Consider the following 19,433-nt stretch of genomic DNA (forward strand, 5'->3'; position numbering starts at 1 on the left):
TATATGTTACCAGCCCACATATAAAGTTCCGCTTTAGCGAAGTCGTATGGACAAGCCTGCGTGTCCTAGGGGTGACGTGAATGCAAAGTGTTCGGTCAGGCTGATTCTGATATCACCCTCCCATATAACAGGAGCGACCTGAGTTGACAGCTCCTGCTGTGGCGTAGGGGTAGTGTGAATTCAAATGTCATGGCAGGCCGATTCTAATGTCACCGTCCCACTAGTTAGTCAGTGACTAGTTAGTAATTAGCCGTAACTATTACTAGTACATACTAGTTGAGGTGGGACACTACTGGTGTCATTTATTTCAAGGTACGATATACATCACTGACGTCATCAAACTAAAGCGTTACGGACGGACACGATTGTGGCCGCGAGCATGAGCCAATAAAGACTTTCACCTTAATATTTTAGAGCAAGAAATGAGAAGTAAAAATTTCGCAGACTGCATACACATTGGATGTTCAAGTTTTGCTGACACGCTCGTAAGGACATTCTGAGGTTACCATCTTAGCAGTTACAGGCGGAGTCTGATTTTGTTCTTGACCATGTGCCTAAGGAAGAGGTGCAACAGAACTTTATAGTGGGCAGCAGGGGTGGGCTGTGTTTGACTGCCTTGGAGTGTTGTGATTACTGTGTGTGTGTGTGGGGTTATATTTTGCTTGCATCTTGGAGAATTGGTGCTGGAAAATGTGACCTGATAACTGAATGTAGAAGGCAAATTGCATTTGTATGTCTTAAATGCTAAGGTTGATACACCAGTGGGTAGAGTGATTGCGTTATATGAACAGAGTGATGCAGATTGAACTGTCATAGTGGCTTCTGAAGCGTTATAGCTTCCAGCTTGTTTGGTGGGCCTTGTTGCTTGCTTGAAATGTGGAGCTGATGTCACATGCCTTTTCCTTGGAATTGCAGGCTTGAAAGCAACAATATAGTCGTCAAGTATCTTGGGCAAGATGCAAATCCACCTCCCGATATAGCAACAAACCCAGTGATGACGTTTGAGCAGGCCTTCGCAAACTATCGTAAGTACATTAATTCTTGCATCAACAATTTTGTTTGAAATGTTCCAAAGCATGTTTGTGTTTTCAAGAGTTGTGTTCTACTTGGTGTGCAAGAGCACTGGCTTATTAGTGTAGCGTGTTCATTAAGTTCCATTCTGGGACTGAACCCTATTTCTTGAACATCAGCTTGGTGAGTTTCAGCAGTGAACATTTGGCAGCAATTTGCTTCCTTTCTTTAAATGAATGATTAGTTAAGAATGAATGAAGTAGTTAAGGGATGAGGAAAAAAGGGGAAAAACGTCCGTGAGGTAATACTAGTTCAACTCGAAGACATAAGGGTACAAGTCGCAGTCAGGTTCAGAGAAATCCACTGAGCAGGTTAAAAAGCCCCGCCTCACACTGCTCATATTGTTTTTAAATAAAACGGAGTTTGTTTCCTTCAACACATTACAGCACTTCAGGTGCTTCAGCATATGTACACACGGTGGCTCTCGATTACTGCTTGCTATTAAAAAGCATGAAAATGGATAACCCACCTGAATTGAGGTTGCAAATAAAAAAAAATGACAAATGGGTTGTTCGACGCTTGTCAACTGGACAAACTCTGCAATTGTTACCTCGTTCCTTCCTTAGAAAATTTCTGATTTCGTGCTCAAATAACTAGACCTTTTTTTAAAAACTAAAATAAAAAAACACCTTTTGAAGTGTACATTGTTTGTGCCTTGTGAACTTTAGTGCATTACTTGCGACATTACTTCCTGTAGCAGGGGCTTAGTGTAATCTGCCGCCTGTGCTTTTCCTCGGTACAACCAGACAGAAGCGGTAATGCATGCTTAGGCTCAGCACTCCTCCCTACCTGGGCTGCGTATGACAGTCATGACAGTGTCTACAGTAGAACCTGGTCAGTGCGTTCTGTTTCATGCAATTTCCCAGTTCACATGCTCAAAAATCGTGGGCATTGAAAAAATCTCCCATGGAGTTGCACTGTTTTTCTCCCGGTTAATATATTCCTGGATAACGAAATGTTTTGGTTGCTGCATTCAAAATTTCGACATATGGTCATTTGATACATCGGTGATCAAATGTACATGTGCTAACGTAGGAACGGGCTGAACCTGGGGGCTTTAGCTTCATCGCACTTTAGTGGTCCAAAGTGCACCCCAGCATCTTTTGCCTCATTCTACTGTACAATGTTGACCAACAGTTACTTTGGTTTTGAATTCATTACTATTCTTATTTTTACGCACTACATTACGATACGGACGAGGAGTGCGGACAGGTTCCGCAGTCTTGGCTGCGTTGACTGCTATGTGCGAAACGGAGTATAGAAAGGGTCACGAGCTGAAGGTCTATTCCTATTAGCCTACTGGCAAGCAGTGATATATGGTCATCGCAAAAGTTATGTACCCTGCTTCTGCAGCAGATTTTTTCGCTTGGGTCCCGTTTTGTTACTGTGGTTGTGTAATTAATAAATCTGGTTTAATCAGAATATTTTATGTACTTGCAGTGACTTCGAAAGAATGAGGTAATAAAATAACTAAACAAAAAATTTAAGTAGTGGGGCTTTAACCTAATTTGCTTTTAATGTGGCTTGATATTGTGTCCGTCAGCTTTATGTGTCCCCACCTATCATCAACAGTGCTAGAAGTATAACTCCTGCTCTTTTTTGTTTTTACTCTCAGCTGAAATCTTGGATGAAATCTACAAGAACCAGTTTGTGAAGCCATCTCCTATTCAAGTGAGAACTCCTCCAGTGCCTGCATGTAGCGTTTATTCCGCTTTATCCTATGTAGTCAAAATAGCAGGTCGTTCGCTGTCATTCGTACCGCTTCGAATGGTAAGAAAGGCCTCCCCAGATTCCTGGCGATTGGTGAACGCTAAAGCGCAGCGTGCATTTGCAGTCCCTTTCTTTGTCTTTGCAAAAGGCTAAGAGCGAGAATTCACATTCTGGAGCATGCCGCGCAAGTAGTCTCCCTACTTGCATTACTGGCACCCGGGAGGCCGATGGAACATTTATGGCTGCGCGTGACCGCGGGGAACCAGTCAGAGGCGCGGCTTGGCACGGCGGCGGAGAGAAAACGGATGCGGTACTTTCCCAGTTCCAGTGACTTTACCAAGGCCTACATAAAGTTGGCTTCTCCTTAGTGCTGGTAAGCCTTGTGGTAAAGCCTCTTAAAAAAAAAAAAAAAGAAGTCATTTCGTGGAAATTATGTCGCCGCGGTCACATGCACTTTACTGTAGCAGTTTTTTTATCAAAAACATTTTTACTGTAAAGGGGTAAAATGTGCAGTTGTCTGTGGAAGAAATGAAACTTCAGTGTCACTTTACTATAGTGGGGTTCTGCTGTAAATTGCTAATTGTAGTAGACCATAAACATGTCTTGTTGTTTTATGAAAGAAAAAAAAATTGCTCCAAAATTCTTGGACTTCTTGCAACTGAACATACTGTGTTCAAGCTGTGTCACTGCTTCTAGGACACCTGCTTGTGCTTTTGTGGAGGATTACGGCTGTGCTTGGCCACCGTGAAGCGTTTGATTCCCTTCGGCTTCTTTTTCCTGTGCAGAGCCAGGCCTGGCCGATATTACTACAGGGTAGGGACCTCATCGGCATTGCGCAGACGGGCACGGGCAAGACCCTGGCATTCCTCTTGCCTGCCATGATCCACATCGACAGCCAGCCTGTGTGAGTTGCTAGTACCAAATGCACTGGAAGGGGAAAATGCGCTGAACATGTGTGCAAAAAGGAGTAGGGTCAAACCTCATTATAACGAAGTACAGTTGGGTGCGAAAATTCATTTGGTTTATCTGATATTACCTTTAAAAATATGTGCACAAATTTCCGCAAAGAAATCGGCTAATAAACCCAAGCAAAATGGGCTCAATATCAACGGCACAAAGGTACGAAAACTCGCCATTTTTGAATTAAAAGCTTGGTATTAACATGGATACTAAAGTGCAGTTTTTTCTTTTTTTTTTTTTACGTGGTTGCAATTGGGTTGGTGCTTTTTCTTGTAATAGTAGTTGTGGCCCATGCTTCATGTACTGGTTGGGTGTTGAGTTGGAGTGTGCAATTTTGAAAGAGGATGATCAGCGCACACATTTCATGCATTAAATGATTTTAATATTGAATGTTTGGTGTCCTTAACATTTTTATATCTAGTGTGCAATTGTAATGCGCGATAGAACATTTCTTCTTAAAAACTTAATGTACTTGGGGCAAATATTTCATGCCTTCTTCGACCACGCCGGTGCTGCGCAGCGGCCAGGGCATTTGGCTACTGCCCCCAAGGATGCCGGATCAAATCCTGCACCCCGGGTAAAAGTGGAGAGACTACGCGCTTTCACAAAACCGCGTGCTAATTTTATTCTGACAGTGATGTGGTTATTTCTGAGATATGCATAGGGTACCTACTTAAATGCATACTTACCATTTTGCTCAAGCAAGTTTGCCAGGCCCATCTTTTTAGAAAAACAGTTCGTAGCAGTTCGCATGACCTCTCCATTTTTGCGCGCAGGTGTATGTGGTGTATTTGTCTTTAGAACTCTATACAACCTCTAGTGACCTTGCTGCCTTTCTGTGCATGGTTTGTCATGTTTGTTGACATGTTTATATATTAGCACGTGTCGGGCGCTCTTGCGCATGCCTTGTTCATGTACTATTAGGTACCGTACAGCAAGTATTCTCTTTGTGGTGTAGGCCGAGGGAGGAGCGAACGGGACCATCGTGCCTGGTGCTTGCCCCGACCCGTGAGCTTGCCCAGCAGATTGAGCGCGAGGCCAAGAAGTACAATTACCGTGGGATCAAATGGTGCGTTGCTGTGGCTGACTTTTTCTTTTCTTCTTGTTTGTAACACTGCCATTAGTTCGTTGCTGGCGGAGGCTCCTGGATGTTCTAACTTTACCGAGTAGCAGAACGGGCGAATGTGGTGGTAGCTCAGCAGCTTTTGGATTTGGTTGCTGAGCTTGGAGACACCCGGCCATGATGGCCACATCTCGGTGGAGGTGGTATGCAGAAATGCATGTGCTTTATGCTATGTCAGTGCATTTAATTAAAGGTCCACGGATGTTTGGAAGTTCTGGGGTCTGCCACTATGATGCTTCTCGTTGACAGCAAATTGATTATTAAAAAAAAAAAAAAAATAGCAGAAATTACCCCCTCCTCCCCCCCCTTTTCTCCATGGTGAACAGCTAAAGATTTCATGAGAAAGTTGTATAGCTTTCATTTGTGGCCATATGGCTGCATTTGGGGGCAGGTTAATGGGCAGTTATGTACTCCTCCCACATTACAAATTCTACCAGGTTATGGGATTTCCCTAAACATTATACCAAGTTTGCTACACTAAAGTTGTTCCTGGATATATCGGATTATAATTTTGAATTACAGTACAACCTCGTTAATTCGAAGTCATCGGGACCGCGAGAAATCTTCGAATTAAGCGGGTTTTCGAATTAACCGAACACACCAAGAAATAAGACTTAGGCAAAAAAATTCGTTGCAGGAACGTGTTACCTTTATTCGGCATATTTTGAATTACTACTGAAAGTAATCAGAGATGCTGGTTTGCCGCGTCCGGTAGTTTGCGGCTCCTAAGGTCATGCTCTCGAGTTGGTCAAATAGACGAAACATCTCTGAACTTCCACTGCAGCACTCAACAAAACTGCGGATAACGTTCAGCGATCCGATAACTTCACCAAGAGCAGGTGCTCGGGGCGGCTCGTCCGTGTCGTCGTCGTTATCGTCGCTGTCATTGCGCATGTTCGTACCAGCAGTGATCTCATTCTCCAAGTCAGAGTAGCCAGTCTGCTCTTCGCTCTCAATGTTGATATACTCGGCGAAGCCGACTGCGTTGGACTCATCCTCTGCGCAGAGCGCATTGATGCGGTCGCAATACTCTGCTCCTTCTTCGTCAAGAGTAGTAGTACATGGGTGGTCTGCATTGGCATCAACAGTGCTTTCACTGGAAAAACCAGCATGTTCAAAACACCGCCTGATCAATGTGGGCTGCACTTGTCTCCAAGCGTACACCATGAGGCATATGGCTCCGAGGAGGTCGATGGAGTACTCCTTGCCATTGTCGTAGCAAAGGAGCATGCACTTGAGCAGGTGATCCAGGAAGCGCTCTTGCCTGCTTCCTGGATCAAGCAGAACTTCTGCTGCAGCGTTAAAGTCTTGTACTTTGGCATTTCTGCACTGCTACGGTCACAAAGCTAGCACTTCTGCACAGTCCCGCCCAAAAAAACGGCACAGTAGCCGACCCCTAACCACAGTGCACAACACAAAGAAATGGCGCAGGCGAGACCGGCGCGGCGGTGGTGGTGGCGCACTTGCAGCGTCGGAGGCACGGGGGAAGAGTGGGCAAAGCACACCAATGGATGGAGTGGGGGCGAGGTCACGTGATAAAAACCGGTATGCCCGCCGTGTTGCAGTGAAGCACGTCTTCTCCTCTGCAGGCGCGTGTTTCGGCGGTGCGCAAGGCGCACTGTGGACCGATTTTTGTGCAGAGAGTGCTCCGGCTGGGGCGCTTCGCCTATAAATCATCACCATTACTATGTGGCTTTGCCTCGCGGCGCCGTAGGGCCGTCGTTTCGCCGGGTTTGCGGCGAAACATGGATCAGGCATTGCCGCATAGCAGTCCAAATTTTCGAATTAACCGGGCTGGCGCAGGCCGCCTGTTGGAATTATCCGGCCAAATTTACATTGGAAAATACGGGACCGCAGAAAACCTTCGAATTATCCGGGATTTCGAATTAACCGAGTTTGAATTATCGAGGTTGTACTGTATAATGCCACACTTTTTGAAGGGAAAGGAAAACCTTCGAATTATCCGGGATTTCGAATTAACCGAGTTTGAATTATCGAGGTTGTACTGTATAATGCCACACTTTTTGAAGGGAAAGAAATAATTTCCTTCAAACCAAGTGTGAAAGTGTGGCATTAAGGAGCACATTTATGAACCTTCCATAAAGGAAACCTCTGGCAATTTAAACGCTCACTGCGGCCCTGCAAGTGGCACTTCTTCTAAAGGGCCTTACATGATCACTTTTCGCACACAGAGCTGTGTCGGGTGTGGCCTTTAGCACTTATGGCTGCACTAGCAACATGAAGGCTCTCTTAAGGGGGGACACGGGTCTTTCGGACGAAAAAATCGCGAAAAAATCACTTTTTAGAAAATGTGATTTGCGAAATCAGTAGCTCTTTATCTACCTATCTGCTAAGTTTTTCATCTCTAGGGTCGGTATTTTAGTCACAATGCCAATTTATATAACGATGTCGCCCAAATTTGGGCCGAAAACGACCCCCGAAACAACCATTTTCCGCGAGGCGTAGCTCCCATTTTGTGCGCGGCACCGTAGCCATCTTGGTCTCATTCGAAAGAGCCGCCTTTCGTCTTCAAATTGCCGCCTCTGCTGTTTACATTCGCCCATTGGTCGCATAAAAAATAGCAAAAAAGAAAACGTGGCATTTGCAATCCCATTGGCTTTCGGGGTGCACGTGACGATAAGGCGTCCCCGCATTGGTGAAGCTGGCTGACGGCGTCTGCTCGGCGCGCCCGAGCCGCGGGGAGATGGCGGAGACGTGACGCCGGCCGCGCTTGGTTCCGAACCGCGAGGTGCGTTTATGGCAAGAATTTGTGAAAAAAGTGAAAAAAATAGTTGAATAATCATCTCAAGTGATGCCCTGCCCCGGCTGTGCGCGCTCAGGCCGACGAAAATCGTGCGCCGAACGATCGTGTGTATGAGCCTGAAGTAGGCCTAGCGTGTTCCCCAGCACGGGGGACTGCTACTGCCAGCGGTCGCACCCGCCGCGACAGTGATAACGCAGGCCGCAGATGAGCAGAAAGCTAAGCTCAAAACAGGAAAAGCTTGAACTCATGCCAACTCCAGCAACGAAGCGGTAGACGGATTGTGTTCGTAACGATGACGGCAGCACAGCGGACAGTCCGCTTGGCGATGCGGAGTTCACGATCGTCAGATCTAAACAGTTTGCCGAGATTGGCGAAGCGTAAAACATACGGCGGCGATATTGGCATTTAGAAAAGTGAACGGGGATAAGGAATCGCCGTCAAACTTATTCTCCAATGCGTAAACTGCGGGACACGTCGTCTTCGTAGAGCTCGCCGCGCGTTTGCGCCGATCGGACCTCGTTCATAGTCCTTAGGGAATTCACTTGCTTCCAGTGCAATGCAAAGCACTGGGAAGCAGCAAACAGCTCCAAATTACATTTCTTTTCCGCAATAAACGTTCCTCACCATGGTCTTGATGCGAGGACGTAACAAAACGACGTACGTAAAAAAAAAAAAAAAAAAAAAAAAAAGTGACAACAGAATGTGCTGCAACTGCAAATCAAAATGAAAGAGGCGACACTTGGACGTTGGAAAGCAAAGAGAATACATTCCTGGAGGTTTATAGCCATTTTAAATTGTAAACGTGTGCATTGCACCAGTGAATGTCTGAGAGCAGAGAGGAAGCGTGCTTCCTCTGCAGCTTTTCAGACTGCAGCAAAACGAAAGCAGAAGGGCAAACCCAATGCAGATTACTGTCCAGGAGCGCCTTCTAGGCCACAGTGGCCTGCATTTCTACAGTTTTTGTTTGATTAAATTAGTGTTTGACATTGCAATTCGTTTTTTTCCATTTTTCTCAAAATGAAAATTTTGCCTACCCTTCTATTTTGCGGGTGGCATTGTGGCTCTCCTACTCGTTAGATTGCAATGATATTTTTTTTTTACTGGCTCGTGAGTGTTAAAGGAACACAATAAAGCTATTATACAAGGTCTCAACTGCATGAAAAATTTTTAAATATAAGAAGATGTAGAAAGGGGGTGGTTGCACTTGTGAAGCTGAAACTTAAAACTTCCATAACTTTGGCTTGTAGTAAGGCAGGAGCACAAAACTTGATTTATTGTGTTCCTTAGACATTCAGGAACAGATCCGTGTGCATTTTAGCAATTTCCCTTCAGTAGATATTTTTACAAGCTTCCCGCAAGTCTGGAACAGCAAAGTTGCTGTAACTACTCAGCAAATTTATGTAGAAGAAAACTAACAACATATTTGAAACCAGCACAAGAATTTACATAAACCCTGCATATTTCATACTGACAGGACAAATATTAAGAAAATTTTGCTCGAGACACGTCCCCCCTAAATTGTGGCCCATTTGGGTTTTTCTCATTTTTCTCAAATTGCTAATTTTGGATGCCCATCAGGTTTGGGACATTGATATCTCTGCATCTAGAGCAGATAGAGGTGTAATTTTTTTTGCTAAAGGAAGCTGAAGGTGCAGGTGTAGCAATGTTCAAGGCAGAATTACTCTATCGGGCTTCAAAAATTAATGATTATGCAAACTTTTGAATGCTTCACAAGCACATCTTGAATGTAGATGTTCAGTGTTCCATTAAATTACACAGATAGATAAAATGGAAAAACTGCCTTGAACATTGCATTCTCTACTGATTAGACTATGTAGCCACGCATAAAAATTTAATTTTTACTTTGCCATTCTCTCTCTAGTGAGGTATTAATTAATGACTAATTAATATTGCCTAACATCGGTGCTAATTAATGTGAAAAAAAAAATAAAGGCATATTTGAAATCTGCACAAAAAACTGAGCAAGATGGTGCAATTTCATTTTAATTGGCTCAGATTTAAGGAAAATAGCTTTAAGACCAGTGTCCCCCCTTAAATGTGAACTGCATGACGGGAGGAACGTCATGCGATTGGTGGCAGCCTTCGCTATGGCAGTGTCACTTTCTCTTCTACACCGCTGCTACGCAGGGAAGCCAGCATCTGGTGTAGACCAGCACACAGAGGGTAAATTGAATGACTCCATTTTGAGAGCGCTGTAGCGCCAGTATACCCTTCATGAAATCATGGCTCTAGACTGTAAAACGAGGCCTTGTTTATTATAATGCCACACCGGGGTCAATTGTTTCAAGAATGACGCATCCTTGTTGCTCCAGCTCGGCTGATCTGATGATTCTGATTCCTTCTACTGCCCTGCTGAAGTAGAAATGGAGACATTGGAATGGCGCAAATGTGACATGCTTGCTTGCCCTGGCAACGTGCCACCTAATTATGAGTTGTGAGCTGCGACAGATTTTTGCAGACACCATGCGAACCATATTGCGTACTGCAAGGGTTTTCTTAGTGCATGGCACGTTGCTGTTTGTACAATCAGTTGGCAAAGGCATTTCTGCGCACAAAAGTACCGTGCACTTACCTTAATAACCATTTAGCGCATTGAAAGCAGCAAGTGTAACCAACTAGGCCCAATTTTAGCACTCTTGAGAACCTTTCGCTCCATTTGCTCCACTTGTGGATGCTGTACCTGCCTCTGCCATTGCGAGATGTGCTGTATATACTTTTGCCTTGAGGCTGAAATTAACTTTCTACGATTTAATGAGCAGCCACTCACGGAAACTTCAGAGGAATTTGAAAGCACAAGCGCTAAGTATGTATGTGTGTCACTGTTCTGGTATGCCAGGCAGAGAAACGGACCTAGTTGTCTAAATGCTACCACAATCTCTCTTCAGATTTCTTGGCGTGCCTTGTTGTCAAAGGCCTTGCGAAGCCTAACTGTGCCTTAATTGGTACTGAAAGATTGCTGTGTGTATTGTGCACTGGTAACATGGTTATGCCTTTCATGCTTGAGTGGCACATCATTGCAGAAAGTGCATGCCTAGTAACCTGCAGGTAACCTTATTTGTTGCCGTGCTTCAAATGCTAAATTATTGAATTTGCAAACTGTTTCGCGGTCCCGTATTCACTACGTTCAATTTCTTTTTCTTGCAATTGTTGCGCTGAAGTTGCCCTTCTATCTCCTCACTGATCTGTCGTGCTTATTGCACTGTGTGGAATGGCAGTTTTCTTCATACTTTATCTACACATTGCATGCATATCCGCAGCTACTTTTGCATATGTAATTGCAAACAGCGAAAGCTTTGAGACTCGAGAGAGAGAGAGAGAGAGAGAGAGAGAGAGAGACAACTTTATTTGCCCCAGATGTTGTGAATTAGGGCAGATGGGTCCTGTGTGGCCCCCAGGTGGGGGCGACATCCTGGGCCCACGAAATGAGTGAAAGTTGTGTGTTCCTGTCTGGCTTGGTAAGGAGTTGGTGCCAGCTTTCTGCAGGCACTAAAGGTACACTAAAGGTGCCACTAAAGGTACAGTGGGCTATCACCGATGTGGACTCGCTTGATGTTAGTCTTGTGATTTACTCAGGCTGTAATTCTGCATTTCTTTTTTGCTGCCATTTGGGGAGAGAAAGGTGACCTTTCTGTGCGTTTCGTGCATAATGGTTTTGGTGGGAAGCGGCCTTGTAATGCTGGTGGCATTCTTCTTTGCAGCGTGTGCATCTACGGAGGCGGCAGTCGGCGGGAGCAGATCCAGACAGTCAACCTTGGTGTGGAGATTGTCATCGCCACCCCGGGCCGCCTTAACGATCTGGTCATGAATAGCATCATTGACCTCAATTACGTCACATTTCTGGTCAGTTCCACGGTAGTTAAAGCTAATGTTTTTTGAGTGCGCATTTTTGGGCTGGTCGCTGAGTTGGGACCCACTAGGATTTGACCCAACTATAAAGCAGCTACTCTGAATTTGAGCTCTGATGTGTTTGATCAAAGTTGCAGTTATAAATGACTCTTCTGGGGCACACTCTGAACTCTTAACAGAAAGTACGACCAAATTTTTGCAGTTTAAAGGGGTCGTGAAACGAAAATGTAGCAGCCCAGTTGCAATTTTCCTTGCTTCAGTAAACATTAGGTATGCCTATTCCAAAATATCTCGTCGAAATATTGCTTCTGCATTTAATAATACCATTCTGAAATCAAAGCATTTTTGCGCTCCTGAAGCGACCATGCGACCCTGTAGGCCGGAATTAGAAGTATTCGCCTACGTCATGTTTGGCCGTTTGGAAACGCAGATATAATCATTATTTCCCATACAATAATAGGTTGCTGTTAAAGTTAGCAAATAAAAATATATTATATCAATTATTCGCTCACGCAAACGCATTTCTTCAACAATACTGTCACGTGACGCGCGGTCGGCGGCGGCGGAGCAGGACGGGTGGTAAAGCTCACTTTACGGGTGGTGTCTGCTTCTCGCTGCGCTCTGGAACAGAGCGAGAGGTGACGCTCAAGTTCAGATTTTCGGTAACGACGGCTATACCTCGCTCCGCCGGGTACTCCGAATGACAACGGTTCCAATCTAATTTGTTGTTGTTATTTTCTTTTTCTTTTTTTGTGAACATTCGTGATGGAGCACAACGTCTTGAGCAGTCTCATACCACCGGTACAACTTGGTTGTGTGGCCGCTGCTGTAATTTTATTATTATTATTATTCTTGGCGTCATTAAAGATACAATATAAATACGGTTCCAGGTCAAAGAAATCGACAAGTGTGTTCAATCCGAGTGGTGGGTGGAGTGTTCAGGAGCAGGCGCCGCGGCGCGTACTCGTATATTAGTTGCTCGCCTCCGCGCTGCATCACTGAGAATAGCGTGTCGAGCTTCGCTTCCTTTATTTCGGCCGGATGACCTGAACTATGGCACTACACGGAAAGCCGAAAACCGAAAAAAAAAAAAAGGTTGCTACAATGTACTTGGGTGGCCCTTTCACCCTACGCGTTGTCGCAGCTTTGCTCCCCCACCTTCCTGACGCCTCTCTCGTAACCTTTCTAAAAGAAAAAAAAAAAAAAAAAGGAAGCATGCTTCCTACAACGTCTACAGTGCTCAGACTTCGCCTATTTTTCCTGTCACCGTTAGGTTCTGGGTTTAGGCGTGTTGTGCGGGTTTGAGGGCTCGCTATGCCAACCGTGTACGTCGCGATCGATTGCAGCACGGCGTGGAAGTAACGTTCGCTTTCACAAGTTTTGGCACAACGATTGGGCTCATGTGTTCGCACTACTTTCTACTGGAAGTCCTAAATGAACCTCGGCGTCATTCGAAGCCTCGGCATGGACCGGAAACGAAGAAAGCTCACCTCAAACGATGCGTCGTACCGACGCAAAACCGCTGGCCCAGTGCATTGGCAAAAAAAAGTGTAGGTCGCGTGATAAAGGCAGTAAACGTAGTTGCGATTTGTAGCCTTACAGATATGCTTATTTGAGAACTACTCGACTCGCAGAAGCCACCAGTTCTATTTGATTGTTTCCTGCCAGATTGCCCTCATAGCAGTAATATGCGCATTTTGGATTTTTTTTTTTTATTTTGAACGATACCGTGAGGCCAGCACAACAGGTGCCCCTACCAGCATATCGTACCACCCAGAACAGGCCCCTTGGTTCCACTTCGATCACGTTCTTTCCACAGCACTCATCTAGTCCCATAGAACCTGATGAAGACTCCAAAGAGGAGGATCATGTTGAGCAGAGCTCAGAATCCTTCACATCATTTAAAAGACATTTCTAGGGTAAAAATTGTTCACCTCAAAAGCTCATACGCCCCATGTCCTTGCATTACGATGGTGTGATTACCAGATCAACCGTCCAGGAGAAATGCATTCGCGCAAGTGTTATTGATTGGAAAGGCGGATAGATTGGCTTAAAAGTTTAATATCTGACCTGCTACAGAAAAAGAAGAACAAAGAGGGTCGTGACTTGATTAAAATGTATACAGAATCCTTCACATCATTTAAAAGACATTTCTAGGGTAAAAATTGTTCACCTCAAAAGCTCATACGCCCCATGTCCTTGCATTACGATGGTGTGATTACCAGATCAACCATCCAGGAGAAATGCATTCACGCAAGTGTTATTGATTGGAAAGGCGGATAGATTGGCTTAAAAGTTTAATATCTGACCTGCTACAGAAAGAAAAGAACAAAGAGGGTCATGACTTGATTAAAATATATACAGGAATAGTAACTTGCACCACAGTCACGAGTCAAGTCCTGCGTCATGCAAGAAGCAGCAGAAATCCTGCACTGCCTGTAGAGCTTTCCATTTCTGGCCAACCGGCCAATTAGTCCTCTGAGAGAGGCCTGTTGCCAAAACACTTCAAAGAAGTAACTCGAGTTATTGTTTTGCACGCATATACTGGGACACACCACTAGTACACGCTCCAGAGTCTCCGTAATGTCACATGTGGAACATTCTGGGCAGTCCGCCTGTCCAATTAAGTATAAATATTTGTGTGTGAAACCACATTTAGATGCAGTCTATGGAGAAAGCATGCATAATGGCATATAATTGGCAAGTGGGTATGGATCCACTAAAGCACTACCTTGTGGCCTTGAGCACAAGTAGATATAAGGAACTCAGTGATGTGTAGTGCCAAAGGCTGGTAAGGGTGTGGTGTTGAAAACTTCCAAAAATTTGTAATGCAGGCTTTGAAACTGTGAATTCACACCGCTTCTAAAGTGGTTTCCCACAGATGTGGAAAGCCTCTTACCAAGGGGCCACAAGCTCAGCAGCGGTTTGTGGAGAATTATGCCCTTAAAAAAAAGATGAGTCATGTTCTGAGCGGCATCACCACAATTGTAGGCGACGCTTGCGGTGATACAGATCTGTGTATACATGGATAGAGTTGTAATATTCTCACCAGATGTATGTCAGATTAAGTTGCTTGAATCTACTAATTGATATCTTGGATTTCTCCAGTATCCCGAGAACATACAAACGCACCAAAGGTTGAGTCATTACACACAGAGGTTGGGTGGGGTGGTATGGGAAGTCGTAGCGTGATAGCATTTGTAATTAATGGCAGCGGAGTGTACGTGAAAAACTGCTGTTCAGCTGCTCATCATCAGTGGGTGGCAATGGTGTTGTGCAAGTAGTCGTAAATACACACAAAGTGGTTCGTGTGACAATTATGTAGATATTGGGCAGGCACGTGACATTCTGAAGTAACAGCACAAAACGTGGATGGGAGCACAAGACAAGAAGACGACACAATGTCTCATCGTCTTCTCGTCTTGTGCTCCCGTCCACATTTTGCGCTGTTACCTCAGGATGGAAAACCAACAAGCCCAACCTGCTATTCTGGCTAACATGCCATTGTTTGAGGTGCATTGCGGCAGCCAAGGTTTATCCCAAGCACCTGCACTTCTATGTACATGTTAAAGAGTACTGGGAGTGGTGCTCATATGGGTGTGTACCATTTTCCTGGCTCGGGCAATCAGATTGCAGGCGGGCTAGCACACACAGCCCAAAGCACATGTAGTAGAGGTTTGGACTGTCGAACCGCGAAGTCTTCAGTTCAATTCCTTCCCTTATATTTTTCAATTTGTATGAGTATCATACAGTCTGTGCTTGTATGGTTAAATTGCGAGGGTGTACATATCACCTGCGCTCCTGACCAACCTCACTCTGCATAAGTATTCACCAAGCAGTTTTCGTTCCATCAAAAGGCTTTCACAATATTCAGCGACACAAGCAGCTACTCAGACAGCATCAGTGTAGCATTCTTGGAGCTTCGCAAATCTGTGGTTACATTGTTTACTAGCAAAACATGCACGGTATGTAGATATGTGTATTAGGACGCATAAGATGCCGTGACAATGTGGACTGCCCTTACGTCTACAGCTGCCCTTTAATCCTGTTACATTCTAGCCTGCAGTGAATTCAGCAGCAAGGTTTCACAATTAAATCATCCCAACTTTATATTTCTAGACTTGACCCCAGCACCGACAAAGTTCATTGTATTACCAGCATTTTGGTGGCATATTCAACCAGCAGGCCAATTAACTCAACGTCATGCAGGTTCTAGTGCAGATGTTTTCATGCAAACTACGGGTATCATCAACGAAGGAGGCTTTACTATACATACCTTTTCAGCACGCTGTTTTATGACTGGTTAAAGTCTGGTACATTTCAAAGTATAAGGCACATATTATTGTATGCATGTCTACAGATTGCTGATTATGCTTCCTTGCTTCTGAATGAGACAGCAAAATGCTGAAAACAGTGGCCACCTTTCAAAGCAGCTTTTGCAGAAAACGGTTTGATTTTTCTATTCCCCATGAGCCACTATTTTTCGAGGTCGTGTAAAGGTGAACGCGGCAACTAGAAAATCTAGGTTTGTCAGTGCCACAAGGACCACCACTTTGTAGTACATTTGGGCATTATCTAATGTTACCAAATGAGTGTTAGAGACATGTTGCTTTCAAAATAATTTATTGGTTGGCCGCAGGTTCATCAATGCATACAAAATTTTTAGGCTAGAAGGAAGTTGACCTAGAGCAAGACATCTTTTATTCACGCTTCTTTGCTGTCTTCCTCTCTCCTAAATATACAAATGTGTATATACAGCTTCACAATCAGGATGTGTTGAGGTCAGTGCTGAATAAAAAAAAAATGCATCCGACAAAGGTATAGTTAGAGATTGAGTACACAAAATTCATTCCAAGTGAGCCTATATATGTCTTGTAGATTCCAAGGGAAGGCAAGTATAGCAGGGGGCAGCAGAAACTCAGGCAGGCAGATAAAAAGTTTGCGGGGATCAGATGGATGCAGCTGACAGAGGATCGGGTTATTTGGATAGATATGGGAGAGACATCTATACAAGCAGGTATATACACAACTGCACAATTATGATGCATTTGCGGTCAGTGCTAAAAAAAATTCCACCCATCAAAGGTATAGGTGGGGAGTGAGCACACAAAATTCATTCTAAGTGAGCCTATATATGTCTTGTAGATTCCAGGGGAAGGCAAGCGTAGCAGGGGGCGGCAGAAATTCGGGCAGACAGATGAGATTAGGAAGTCTGCGGGGATCATATGGATGCAGCTGATGTATCTGCGGTCAGTTCCAAAAGAAGAAAAATTCTACCCGTCAAAGGTAAAGGAAGGGAGTGAGAACACAAAATTCATTCTAAGTGAGCCTATATATGTCTTTTAGATTCCAAGGGAAGGCAAGTTTAGCAGGGGGCGGCAGAAACTCGGGCAAGCAGATGAAATTAGGAAGTTTGCGAGAATCATGCACCTGGCACAGGATCGGGTTATTCGGATGGATATGGGAGAAGCATTTGCCCAGCAGTGGGTGCAGTCAGGCTAGTGATATCAACAAGACTAACAACTGGATGAGTTGGTACTGATTCATCTTATACCCCTGTCACACGAGCAAATTTAATGTCATTCGTATCGAATGACATTAGCATCTAATGTCATTATTCCCATGCTACACGAGAAAATTTAATGTCATTAGGTTCGAATGATATTCTTCATCGAATGAGTTTGGGGAACTCATTCGCATTCGATCGCGAACCGAATGTGTACTCTTGACGCCAGATACGCAGCAGAAACAAGTAACGCAACAACATATTCTGCGCACATTGAAATTTAAAAATTATATTTCTAGAGTTTTGTTTTAAAACCTGTTAATTCTGGAGTAAAATTATTAGCACTGCAGACTCTCGCGGAACGGCATTACTCTCGGTCACAGCAGTGGTCCAGTAATAGCAGCGACTCACGATCATTTTGGGCTCTGTGTTCCTTGGTAACCACATCTCCCCGTATGTTTATCTCGGAACTATTTAAAGTTTTGACTGAGCGCCTCACAGTTTGGACGCCAATTGCATGCGCTACGTGTCTCCGTGCGTCTCCGCACTGTGTATCCGCGCTCCGCTGTTTTCAGCCATATTGTTTGTTTACATATTTCGGATTTCTGGGTGACTCGATACTTGGCTTGGATTTTTATGGCTAAAGTGCTACAGCACAGCCAAAAATAATGTTTTTCGCTTGAATTATCGTACAGAAATGTTTTGATCAGCTTTAAAATGTTACACAGTGATTTCAAACGCCTTTTATGCGCACTGATGCTCCTTAAGTGCAGCATTTTTTGTAGCTGATCGTAATTGCTACCATTTGCGAATGACATTATATTTTACCGTGTAGCACCGAAAGAAACCGAATGACATTCGATGCATCGAATGACATTCGATTCGAATGACATTAAATCTGCTCGTGTGACAGAGGTATTAAAACCAGCCAGAAGACGAAACACGTGAGAGGAGCACAAGACAAAGTTTGACTAACAACTGAAATGTTACTGAAGAGGCAAAAGAAGATTCGCACAGAAATGCACGTGCACGAAAAACCCCCAAAGCAGTGAAAGCGTGGAAAGCAGAAAGGGTCTAAAAAATCAAAATCTAAAAAAAGCAAATTCCTTATGGTCAAGAACCACTCGTTACAAAAGGGAAGCCACAGATCCAAGTCCAAAGGCACACTATACTGCAAAGGCTAAGGACGTGTGTGTGTGGCTAAGAAATCGGTCAACAGTCTTTTGGGGCCTTTTTTACATGTGCATCTCTGTGCAAGTCTTCTTTTGCCTCTATCCTTTAGTAAAATTCCAGTTATTAGTCCAGCTGTCCTGCAATTCTCTCTTCTCATATTTTCCGGCTTGTTTCAGAATGAATAAGGTGATGACTCTACAAACCTTGCACAAACTGGAAACCAGTGTAACTGTCAGATGGAAACCTTTCCCTTATTTGGCTTGCATTACAAATAGGGAGGACTTTACTGTGATGTCTGCCGAGGTATCCCCAAAGCCAGTGCGCAAGCTGGCTGTAGCAGATGTAGTGGTGCCTCCTGTTGACAAGAGAAAAAGCAATATTCACTTTTCAGCATAGCAAAATGAAAATATGATTTAGGTCTTTTACAAATTTGAAAGTTATTCATGCATCTGTACAATTAATTCCCGTCTAACAGAAGCTTTACAGTGTAACTTTCACTGTCAATTTATTCTCCCTGGAAGTATGGCAAACTTTGAATTCTGCTGCAGGTGATTGAGAGAGAATGAGACCCACCCAATATTAGAACTCAAGTGCAATCACAATTTGCTACTGCAGCAAAATAATGCCTGAAGGCAATGCAGCTTTTGACTGACAAAACCTGGTAGTCGTCTTACACCCTCTATACTAGTGTAGTGGTCGTTGTCAATGTCCACGCTGATATCATCCGCATAGCACGAAGATGTTAAGTATGCGACTTATGCATTAAGCAGCTCTGTGCATGGAGTCATTCTATTCGAAGGAGCCATAAACTACAAGTGCACTTCTGTCAACAGCTCTCAGTTGTTTTCCCACAACACGGCACGTGCCAAACTTTCTGCAAGTGCCGCAAAACTACTCTATAACTTCATTTGCTAACTGTAAAATTTCCAACACTTACTCAAACTGTGGAAGTTTTGGTGTACTGGCCTTTGGGAGAACGTCTTTCTTTCTTTTTTTTTTTTTTTCTTTGGTTGTTACATTTCAGCACATGTAAAATGCCAGTGTCAAAGCATTTTGGAGAGGTTTACTGTGTGCAGGTGTTGATGATGGTATCAGTGAAGTCAATTTTTTTAATTATATTTGCACACTATACAACACTCACCTAATGCAAGTGGGTAAAAAAAAAACTAGCAAATAAAACTTTGAGTGCTGGTATGGTGATTGTTCTGGCAGCAAGTGGGGACAGGCTATAACAAGAGTTGTCGGGCTAGTTAGTGATC

At 44.1% G+C, this 19,433-nt stretch overlaps 1 protein-coding gene across 2 annotated transcripts in view; it reads left to right on the forward strand.

The window, feature by feature from the left end:
* Positions 1-19,433, forward strand: part of LOC146179023 (putative ATP-dependent RNA helicase DDX43) — a 61,660-nt gene that overhangs the window by 19,552 nt on the left and 22,675 nt on the right. For both annotated transcript variants that reach the window (XM_084578736.1, XM_084578737.1), the window contains exons 7-11: positions 916-1,025; positions 2,687-2,742; positions 3,567-3,685; positions 4,700-4,810; positions 11,348-11,489. In XM_084578736.1, coding sequence (XP_084434862.1) covers positions 916-1,025; positions 2,687-2,742; positions 3,567-3,685; positions 4,700-4,810; positions 11,348-11,489 — 538 coding nt within the window. The remainder of the gene's footprint in view (positions 1-915; positions 1,026-2,686; positions 2,743-3,566; positions 3,686-4,699; positions 4,811-11,347; positions 11,490-19,433) is intronic.

The sequence above is a fragment of the Amblyomma maculatum genome, chromosome 9, assembly GCF_055883805.1.
Source record: "Amblyomma maculatum isolate TAMU_Amacu chromosome 9, ASM5588380v1, whole genome shotgun sequence".
In the NCBI taxonomy this organism is placed as follows: domain Eukaryota; kingdom Metazoa; phylum Arthropoda; class Arachnida; order Ixodida; family Ixodidae; genus Amblyomma; species Amblyomma maculatum.